General features: G+C 46.4%; 1 protein-coding gene across 21 annotated transcripts in view; it reads left to right on the top strand.

Moving 5' to 3' along the window:
• Positions 1-1,388: 1,388 nt before the first annotated feature.
• RIMS1 (regulating synaptic membrane exocytosis 1) overlaps positions 1,389-11,378 on the top strand; it is a 474,653-nt gene continuing 464,663 nt past the window's right edge. For 6 of the 21 annotated variants that reach the window (XM_060030367.1, XM_060030371.1, XM_060030366.1 and 3 more), the window contains exon 1: positions 1,393-1,942. In XM_060030367.1, coding sequence (XP_059886350.1) covers positions 1,779-1,942 — 164 coding nt within the window. In that variant the 5' untranslated portion in view covers positions 1,393-1,778. Of the gene's footprint in view, positions 1,943-11,378 lie in introns of all 21 variants that reach the window. The other 15 variants (XM_060030378.1, XM_060030375.1, XM_060030376.1 and 12 more) reach the window with 5 other exon arrangements.

Here is an 11,378-nt window from a genome sequence, read left to right as displayed (position 1 = left end):
TGGATGTGTCCAGGTAGAAGCAACACCCACATTCAGCAGGTGGTCACGTAATTAAGCTCTTAAATTTTTTTAAACTTGAAGACTTTAGGGGCTTCCCTGTTGGCGCAGTCGTTGAGAGTCCGCCTGCTGATGCAGGGGACATGGGTTCGTGCCCCGGTCCGGGAAGATCCCACATGCCGCGGAGTGGCTGGGCCCGTGAGCCATGGCCGCTGGGCCTGCGCGTCCGGAGCCTGTGCTCCGCAACGGGAGAGGCCACAACAGTGAGAGGCCCGCGTACCACACACACACACAAAAAAACTTGAAGATTTTAGGATTTTTTAGGATTCATAAATATCATCCTTATCTTCTTTATTAACAAAGTTAGGTTTGGAGGGAAAAAAATCAATGCTAGATCCTTCCTGGAATTATAGAAAGAATTCTGCAGGAGAGAAACATATCAATTTTTCTCATCACCATTGTGAAGAGAAATTTTTGTTCGATTTGAACTCTTCTCTAGATTGATTCTTTTATAAGTATATTAGCAAAATTCAGTCTCCAGGTTTGAAAGCTGATAACATTAACTGTTTTGAAAGGATTGTCTATTTATTTTTGCCTTTACCAGCGAGAGGAGCTCATCCTTAATGCTTATCATTGGGCCAGGCATTAAGCAGAAGCTCATTACAGTAGGCTGCGGTGTGTTTGTTCATTTGTTTGTTTGTTTTTTAATCTGGGATCAGTGTTTCTTGAGAAGTACCTACAGCGGCTAAGAAGTGAGTGCATGGTGGTAGCGGAGCATCATTAGAGGAATTAGAGTAGATAATCCATTTGCAAGCAGCAGAGAAGTGCGATTATGTGATGCGATGGGCGACCAAGAGCCCAAAATGACAAATTAAAGATTTGCCGTGCTGTGGGGTCTCTGGAGGGGCAATTCAGATACATTGCAGAGCAGTCCTACTGAGGACGGGTCAAGAAAGACTGTGTACAATGGACCCAGAAAATCCAGGCTGTTGGAGGGGTGTGTGTGCAGCAAAATTATGTTAAAAGCCACATCGTTGTGGCTATGAACACTTGACCACTAAATGAGAAGGCTACGGTGGAAGGGGGGAAATGCATGCAGAGGGTGTTCCGTCCTGTTTAGAACATCGAGGGTGCTCCGATAATACTAAGGCTCCACGATGAAGATGGAGCGAGGATGATGATGATTAATGCAACCCGTGGAAAAATAGGGCTGGCGAGGCTGACAGAGACGGGGGACCCGGCGAGGTAGGATGAGTCACGGGTGAGGGTACCTGGGCTGGAGCGCGCGGGGGCGGAGGGGCGCGGGACTGGGACCGGGAGTGGGCGGGTGGGCGCCGTGGGCGGGGCGGCTCCGGGCCGAGCGGCTGGGCTGGCGGCCGTGTCTGCGAGCGCAGCAGCATCACCGGAGCCGAGCCGCGAGACTCCGCCTAACCGACACCCAAACTCTCCTCCCGCACCGCGGACGGAGGCGGCCGAGCCCGAGCATCCTCGCCCCCCGCGCGCCCGAGCCCGCGCCCCCGCCCCCGCCCCCGCCCGGGAGGCTGGGCTGCGGGAAGCGCCCGGGCGCCCGCGCTTCGCCAGGGCCACCAAAACAAAGGCAGCATCCGGGGCTGGGTGGAGGCGGAGGACCATGACAGCCCGGGCTCGCGCGCTCCCCTGCCCCGCCGCCGCCGCCGGGAGGGCTCCGCGGTGAGCCGAGCAGGGGCGCAGCCGCCGGGCGTGCGTCGGAAGGTGCGCCCGCGCCGAGCCCAGGCCAGCCGAGGGGCGGGCAGGCCGCGAAGATGTCCTCGGCCGTGGGGCCCCGCGGTCCCCGCCCGCCCACCGTGCCTCCCCCGATGCCCGAGCTGCCCGACCTGAGCCACCTGACCGAGGAGGAGAGGAACATCATCATGGCAGTGATGGACCGGCAGAAAGAAGAGGAGGAGAAGGAAGAAGCCATGCTCAAGTAAGCCTGCGCGGCCGCGCCATCCGTGCCTCCATCGGGCCGTTCCCCGCCGTCACCCGCTCCTACCGGCTGCGTGCGGGTCAGAGGCGGGCCGGGAGCCGGGTGCGGGCGGAGGCGCCCGCCTGGGGGCCGGGGGCGCGGGGCCGGGGCGGGGAGGCGGGTGGGAGGACAGGTGGCAGGCGGGGATGCGCTGAGCCCTGAGCCGGGAGCCCGGAGAGGACGGCTGGGGACCCAGGTGCCAGGGAGGACTGGGGGGACGGCGCCAGCCGGGGTGGGATGTGCCAGGCTGAAAAGAGCCGATTCCGCCCGCGTGGAAGGAAGGGCCCTGGGCCGGGAGCAGGTGAGGGGCACAGGCTGAGCGGAGGAAGGGGAGGTGGGCGAAGAGCTGCTGGGAATAGCTCTTCTTTCCCTGGAGTTGTCGAGCCGGCTGGGATTGCCCCAGCCGAGGGTGTCAGTATTGGTGTAAGAAAAATGCTTATTGTGAGTGTTCATTTTGCTACTCGTTCATCTCACAGCTCGAGGTTGGGTCTTTTTTTTTTGGGCAGTTGCCATCTTTGGTAACCTGCTTCTTCAGCGTCTCTCTAACCTTTGCTTCGGGGTCTTCTGCACGGAATACCTGTGTGAAGACAGATATTCCTCCCCGTATACAATGCCATTGGCAATGCAAAGTTTTTAATAATGGGAGAAGCTGGTGGGGACTCTGGCCTGAATGAAATAGAGCTTCCTCTTTACTGGTTTCCAAGGGAGTTCCAGGGCCTTCTCGTTTCCTGGTGCAAGCCGTACCATAAGGGGACTGATTATTGCACACATCCCCCCTTCTTTAAAGCCCATCAACCCTTCAGGGGATCTCCATCCAGCGCCCAGTTTTCCTGGGTCTGGGGAGGGGACGGGGCTGGTGGCTGGCTAGGCAGGCGCGTGTGACAATGCCCTGCCACCTGCCTTAGTCTCGGGCGAAACTGCTCACAAGGTGCTGGCCTCCCGCCTCCCTCCCATCCCCGTGCAGTGGAGCTGAAGGGGACGTGAACCCTGCCTTGCCCGGACGTGAACCCTGCCTTCCCCGAGAGGTCCTCCTGTATTGGGGAAAGTTTTCAACTTGGCAGTGAGGAAATCTAGAGGCCCTGATGGGGACTTGTGCCTTGGTTCCCCGCGTTAAGGCCAGAAGGTGTATCTGGGGCGGAAGATCGGAGAGAAGAGCCGGAGGGAGCCTGTTGCTTGTGGAGTTACAGCGGAGAGCAAAGGGGGGGGGCGGCACCCCCATACCCCAACCCGGGCCCAGCGCACGCCCTCCCTCCTCTCCCCCGCCCACCCTCGGGATGGCCTCCTGAAGAGAAGATGCTGTCACAGGAGGGAAGTTTCCCTCTTCCCCCTTGGGGCAGCAGAGCCTGGCAGCAGAGAGCTGGAGGGGCTGCATCCCCAGCCTGCCGGGTCTCCACTAGCGCAGCTGCAGCCCAGATGGGAGAGGGGGCGTTGAGGGAGAGCAGTGAGGGTTGGTCACAGCACAAGAGGAGAAATCCAGTCATCCCTGCCCTTTTAACGTAGACGCAGAGAGAGGGGCCATTAACTGGGAAGGCCGGAGCTGGCCTGGTTCTCTGAAGAGCAGCAGGTTTCTGGATTCCCTGTTCCTTCTTAGCCAAAAAGCAGGGACTTGAAGCCTGCAGGCGTGCAGGAAGCAGAACCTTGTTAATCCGCTGCCTGTCCCTGGTGGAAGGTCCCTGGCGCTGCAGGCTTCCCCGCGTCTGAGACTGGAAGTAATGCATGGTGTCTGCTGGTGCTGTTGTCTGTCTGTCTGGTTGTCAGTCCGTCTTGTCCTCACCCGTCACAGCCCCCCGCCACCTGTCCCGGACACCTCTTCTGCTGGTCAGGATGCACAGTTTTGCTCCCGTTCCTTTCGGTGTTCACTGCAGACAGCAGGTGGACAGAGGCCTCCAGCAGGCGATGGGACACATGGGCTGCTGCCTGACTGGGAAGGGAAGGCACAGGGCAAGCCAGTGGGCATCTCTCCTCTTCACTGGCTGTTTCAGGGCTGGTGGAGAGAGGGGCTCTAAGTGGGGAAGGGGCAGTTCCAGGAGGGATCAGATCCTACAGGCTTCTATGGACAAATAAAAATGAAGGACACCGTCCAACTGTTGACGTCAAAAGCATCTTTCCCACTGCTGTGGCATGACGGCTCTCCCTGGCACGCACGTGGTGCTCCTTTATTGCAAGGATTCTCTAAATATTGCAGTGTGTGATGCTGCCACACCACAGCCTCTGCAATCGCAGGCCTCGGCACTAACTTTATCAATCAGCCTCCGCTGCTAACGTCTTGGCCTTCTGTGTGGTGGCAGACTGGGGATGTTGTGGAATCCCAGTGTGCTTCCATGGAAGCCTGTCTTGTTGTCCACAAATTAGTGGAACAGAGATGGACTTTTTTCTAGAGGGCAGCTTATGTCTTAAAAACTGGGGACTGTAGGGGTTATTCAGATGACACACCTATATGGGAACTTGATGACACAGAGTCTCGGATGGTGGCCCTTTCTAAACTTTGCATAAAGGTAAACTGGAAAACAGGAGGCTTTTCACAGCCTTTGAAATAATCGTTCAATTGGAGATGAGTTTTGGCGGTAGCACGCAGTCGTTATAGCGCATATCTGAGAATTTAGTCCCACAACAGGCCCTGCGAAGCGAAAGTCCTGGTAACTCAGCATTTAGACTTAAAATTCCCCTTGGTCATTACTGCAGAGCCATCGGCTGAGCTCCCTGCTTCCTGTGTGTGCTCTCTGTTCACAATTTGTAAAAACAGGCGCTAGTAGAGAGAAGAGAGAAAACTGATGGGCGAACACGCCAAAGAAACGTTATAAGATATCAATTAAAATATACTCGTACAGTTTCATCAGCCTTGGTTGTATATTACTACTTGAATTTGGCCTCGATAATGTCTTTAAATATGTATAAATGGAAAAGGATAATGAAGCTGCTTTCACCTCAAGATTTCAGGAATAATTTTTCTTTGAAATTGTAAGTACTTTGTCCTAAAAATAATTCATTTTGTTGGCAAAGTGCACTGATTTCAAATACCATTGCCATCTAACAAAAAATAGTTGACTCTTGCAAATAATTTCTAATGGTTGATTTAATTCCCTGCAGAAAGAAGGTCTTTCTTCATCTTGGTAGGGTTTTGGGGTGTGTGTGTAGGTGTGTGTAGACGTGTGTAGGTGTGGATGTGAGTGTGTGTTCTAGAAGTCTTTTGAAACCTAACCTCCTCCATGAATACTCCTTCAAGTAACTGTCACCAGACCCCAAGAGCCAGTATATTACATGGGTTGAAAACTGCGTTATCTGGGACCTAAATCAGAGAAGATCTCATTAGATCTAAAATCCTATTTCATTTTTATAAAAGCTTCATAGAGAAAGGAACTATAGAGTAGCAAGACAAGAGAAAACATAGAAGCAGAGACTGAAAACAATGGCTAGTGGCTGGGAATTGAGAACCATGTGGGAATATTTAATAGAATTACTAACATTTATTGAGCATTTACCTCATGCTGGCCATTATTCTAAATGGTTATTGAACCAAATGCCAAAGAGTTGAACTGTGTTCAAGTTCAATATATGTATATTTGGATTCTCACAAACAGCTTGTGCAGAAGGTAAGTGGGGTCATATAACCCCCAAATCCTCATCCTGCCCTTAGAGGGTTCCTGGAATACCTTGAACCTACTCACATAATATGGCCCGGCCAGGATTCAAACCCAGACCTTTTATTCCAAGTCCAAATATCATCCCACATGCTGCACTGTCCTTTTACCAACAAGAAGCCTGTACTTCACCTACCTACTCCTTAGATTAATGTCTGTTCGTCCCTCAGTTTCAGAGGAGGGGTTTGACAGGTTAGGCTGATTCAGAAGATCAGCTGCTGATTCTAGGAGACCCTGGAGCTTCACCCACGCCCTTAATAGAATTTTCCAGTGGATTGAGGGCGAGGGAATTGTCCCCAGTTTGAAGATAATAAAAAGCACAATGGTAAGTCCATTAATGTTGGACCTGAGCATTCGGGGTTCAGATTCTAGTCCTGTCTCTTAAATTGTATACATGTGGGCAAGAAAATTAAATTGGGATTCTAGGAGGTTCTTTTTTTTTCTTACAAATCCTACAATTCATTGTGTGATTTGATTTATAAAGAATATTGACTTTGGAATTCTCCCTCTCGCTTAACAGGGAAGCTCACGCCCACTAGCTCTTCAAACATCTGTAATACCTACTTCCTTTGTGAGAGGAGAGACAAAGTAGAGGGGTAGAACCCTTGCACCTTCAGCTTTTCTATCTCTTTTTTCTCCCTCCAACCAATTATAATATTGTGACCCAAAATGTATCCAGAAGGCTCAGTTAGCAACTGGGAAAAGAAGGAAAGGTAGTTGGGGGTAGCTGGGGTAGAGTGAGGACAGAGTCCCCAGAATGTAGGTTATCATGTTTTCATTGAGGTTTGCCAAGATTTTCATGTCTTACACCCCAAAATATTCTCTCATGTTGCTGAGGCAGAGGTGGGTAAGAAGGGAAAAGAGAAAAAGCAAAGAGTAATTTGAGAAACTGCTAAAGCATGAGCAGGTGTCTACATGTTCCCAGATGCTGTGTTAAGTAGAAAAGTCGGGGAGAGGAAATGTCTAGTCTCCTTCACACCCCTAATGGATAGGGTTACATTTAGGGAAGGTTATCCCAGAACCATTGCAGTTTTCTGCTTTCAACAAAAACCTGTCTTGGTAAATGTGCATGCCCAAATGCTCATGGAGAAAATTCAGAAAAGAGAAGCCTACAAAAAAAAAAAAAAAAAATTGAAAGAAGTAAGGCATTGTCAAAGAGAATAGAGGGTAAGAAACATAACACTTAGTTCACATTTTTGCCAACCTGTCTTGACTCTCTTTCACCTCTGTTTATTCCTTCTTAACCAGAAGTGAGGGGCACCATTGCTGAGGTAAATAGTTTACTAAGTCTGGAGTAGAATATGGAAACCAGTGTGGGCTCTAGGTGCCCCTGCAGACTTGAATAGAAACATAGCACCTTGGGAGTGTTACTCACTCAACCGGTCAGATGAGAGAGTGGTTTGAATTTAATCTGCGCGGTAAGAGCCAGCTTCCTGCAAAGATATAAAGTAGCAATTCCTGCAATAATATTACTATCTTCCTACATCTGCAATATGCAGATAGATGAGCTTGCTGTACCATGGATTGTAAAGTTCATTGAACTGCAGTTCATTTATCGTTATGGACTATTTTATATCTTTAAACAACTTCTACATTTTGTCCTTTATGGGAGTTGGGTATTTTCGAGCTGGTCCTGAGAGTTGAACTAAGTTGGCCTGAGGCACGAGGCAACTAAAGTAATAGAACCCAGAACCCACATACGTGGACTCCAAACCTTTAGTGTTCTTATAAGTCTTTCCAAAAGTGCATTAAGCTTTGGCTATTACGGTTTGTTTCCCTCTTCCATTGGGGAAGGGGCTTAACATTTAGGCATTTGGCTGGATACGTTACATGTTTCACTCTGCCCCATATGCTCACCTCTTGAGAGGTCTACCTTGTGACTATTCTATTAGTTTCTGTTAGTGAAATTCCCAGAACTAGCTCAAAGCCTTCCAAACCCTTTCCTTGTGACATTTGATCCTGGAGTGCAGAAACTAAACTAAAGGAGCAAGAAAGATGTCACGTGGCTAGTGGCATTTTCCAGCCTTTTCCCGAGGACTCCAGTCTCCAGGCTCTGGAACGGGCCACAGGTGACTGGCTAACCCCGTGTGCACCTGTGCTCTCTGATCTGACTCATTAGCTGTCAGTGCTCTCGAATGCCTCCGCATCTTTCCTCCACCATGAGGTTCTCTCTTCTCTCTACTATTGTTCTGAATTTTGTATGTTCGGTAGGCTATTTCTAGCAAAGTATCATGTGTTATTCAATTCAACAATAAGACCACTGTGTCAGGTATGGGACTTGGGTCAGGAATTGGGCTGTTGGGTAGAGTAAAGAGAGAGTCTTCTGCCTTAGCCCGACGTTGGCTTAGTTCCTACCATTTTAAGACTGCCATGACCAGAAGGGGAGGTGAGCATCAGATAGTTAGATAGAGCAGTGGACTAGATTCTGCTCTTAACACTGACACTTTCTATAGGTGTAAACATCAATAAGTTAACTCATCTGCACCCCAGTTTCTTCCTGTGTAAGGTGAAAGTGATAATGTCTGCCCTTCTAACCTACGAGGCTTTAACATGATGGTAGAGGCACCCTAAACTTCAAAGTGCTGTACCAAGGAAGGGTGGCATTATTAACTTTACTTTGTAAAACTATAGAAGAATCCCCAGAGCATCTTCTCCTGTGACGATTGCAGCTACTAGAGGTCCCGCGGAGATGGGTTCTTGTAGAAGAATCCATCCATCATATCGTGCTAGCAGGGAGGTGTGTTCAGGTCTTCAGCCACCAGGGTGAGAATTTGGCGAAGAGGTCAAAGGTAAAATGAGTCCAGGATTTGACCTGAGGTTATATTTACTTTCCTTCCATTTTTCTTTCTTTCTCATTAAATAGCACGTAAATGTCTTTAGCGCAAAAAGCAATGTGGGCAAAGTGATAGAGTTTGAAATACCTAAAAGGCAACCTTAATTCAAAAGTAAGCAGAGAAATTAGCTTAGGGTCATTCGCTCAACTTTTGCTAGAAAAAAATTGGGAGAAACAGACGGATGATTTTAGTGTCACTGGATTTAATAAGTTATTCACTTTAAATTAGCTGAATAAGGGGCCATATACTTGTCCAGTAGTAATTCCTCTTTCATATCAGTTTACTGTTGGGTATGGGTTAGATTGAATCGATTGTATGTGTTGAAGAACTTTTTTAAGATTCTGTGCTGGATGTCTCAGGCTTTCTTATGTATATTCTTACACTTTTACTTCAGGTTTATGTACATTTATTTTGATCTAGGTCAGTGTTCTGTGGATGGTGAAAGGGGAATATACTGCAGAATTAACCTTACTTTTTTAAAATTTATTTTATTGAAGTACAGTTGATTTATAATGTTGCGTTAGTTTCTGTTGTACAGCAAAGTGATTAACTTTTATATATATATATTCTTTTTCATATTCTTTTCCCTTATGGTTTATTACAACATATTGAATATAGTTCCCTGTGTTATACAGTAGGACCTTGTTGTTTATCCATCCTGTAAATAATAGTTTGCATCTGCTAATCCCAACCTCCCAATCCATCCCTTCCCCACCCACCTCCCCCTTGGCAACCCAAAGTCTGTTCTCTATGTCTGTGAGTCTGTTTCTGTTTTGTGAGTAAATGCATTTACATCATATTTTAGATTCAACATATAAGTAATATCATATGATATTTGTCTTTCTCCTTCTGACTCACTTCACTCAGTATGACAATTTCTAGGTCCATCCATGTTGCTGCAAATGGCATTATTTTATTCTTTTTTATGACTGAGTAATATTCCATGTATATATGTACCTCATATTCTTTATCCATTCCTCTGTCGATGGACATTTAGGTTGTTTCCATGTCCTGGCTATTGTAAATAGTGCTGCTATGAACATTGGGGTGCAAGTATCTTTTTGAAGTAGTGTTTTGTCTGGGTGTATGCCCATGAGTAGGATTGCTGGATCATATTGTAACTCTATTTTAGTTTCTTGAGGAACCTCCATACTGTTCTCCATAGTGGCTGCACCAGTTTACGTTCCCACAGTGTAGGAGGGTTCCCTTTTCTCCACACCCTCTCCAGGATTTAGTGTTTGTAGATTTTTTGATGATGCCATTCTGACTGGTATGAGGTGACACCTCATTGTAGTTTTGATTTACATTTTTGCTCTAATAATTAGAGATGTCGAGCATCTTTTCATGTGCCTGTTGGACATCTGTATGCCTTTTTTGGAGAAATGTCTATTTAGGTCTGCAGAATTGACTTTAGATATTCCTTCATCTTTTGCTAACTTGTGAAAACTTCTCGTACATAGGAACACTTATTTAAATAAAAAATAGAATGTTTCAAAAGAAAGTGGCTGTACATGTTGGTTTGCCCGGGACAGTATCTGTTGATGCCACATTTGTGCTGTAATTATGGCTAGTACCCCTTTCTCTCAGTTTTGAATTTCAATCCAGATGATACATTAAATTATCTCCCTTTTTATAAGTTTTGCTTTCCCTGAAACAAATTATTCATTTAAAACTTCCGAAAGTTTAAGCAGTTAACTGTCATAAAATATAGCAATTAGTAATTATCAATAAGTAACACAAGCGAGTTGTAGAATCTTGAAAATCATCTTTTGGTAAATGGAAAGGCTTTTGCTGAGAATCATGTGTTATCTTTAATGGATTCTCAGTGGAATGCTACCTTTTATGACAAAGTTGAATTTAAAAGTTCAAAACACTTTTCAAATAATAGTAACGAGGAATGCAACCTCGTGCAGGGCTCTCTCTCTGAAGATTTTTCTTCGGGCCTTGCAAAGGAGCAGCCTGTGACTTAGAGAAGACATTTAACTGGATTTTAGGATGCAATATTCTGATCATTCTTCTGAAGTTTAGATAGTAAAGTAAGATAATATTACAGAAAGTAATTTCATGCAATTTGAAAGGAAAGTGTTTAATTCAATATTAAAGAAACACAATGAACCAAACAGATATCTTTATGTAGTGTAAATGATAATACCTTGCTAATGATTTACATACTATTTAGTATATATTTTTATATTTCCCATCATTATGTCAGATAATGATTGTCTGGGAGAAGCCATTATATTTACATAGAGAAGGGATGTGAATTGAAAACCAGTTAAGGTGTCTGTACTGTCATGTAAATGTCCTACAGCTTAGCTTCTTTTCATGGACTCTCATGCATGGTCTGCATATTCACACATGGGAACTCCTATATTGATGGAGCTCTCTGTCTGTATTTGCTAGACTTTATGGAGTCTATTCGATTAGCTCCCAACTTACATTTCTGCACGCAAAACATTCTTGATCGATATGTGAGCAGTTTTCTTAATCTCAAGAATATAGAGTTATTTTATTTATTTATTTTTAACATCTTTATTGGAGTATAATTGCTTTATAATGGTGTGTTAGTTTCTGCTTTATAACAAAATGAATCAGCTATACACATATATATATCCCCATATCTCCTCCTTCTTGCGTCTCCCTCCCACCCTCCCTATCTCACCCCTCTAGGTGGTCACAAACACCAAGCTGATCTCCCTGTGCTATGTGGCTGCTTCCCACTAGCTATCTGTTTTACATGTGGTAGTGTATATATGTCCATGCCACTCTCTCACCTTGTCTAGCTTACCTTTCACCCTCCCCGTGTCCTCAAGTCCATTCTCTACATCTGTGTCTTTATTCCTGCCCTGCTCCTAGGTTCTTCAGAACCTTTTTTTTTTCTTTTAGATTCCATATATATGTGTTAGCATGCGATATTTGTTTTTC

This window comes from Delphinus delphis, chromosome 14 (assembly GCF_949987515.2).
Source record: "Delphinus delphis chromosome 14, mDelDel1.2, whole genome shotgun sequence".
Classification (NCBI taxonomy): Eukaryota; Metazoa; Chordata; class Mammalia; order Artiodactyla; family Delphinidae; genus Delphinus; species Delphinus delphis.
Note: the sequence above shows the minus strand (reverse complement) of the source record. Positions and strands in the feature narration are given on the sequence as shown.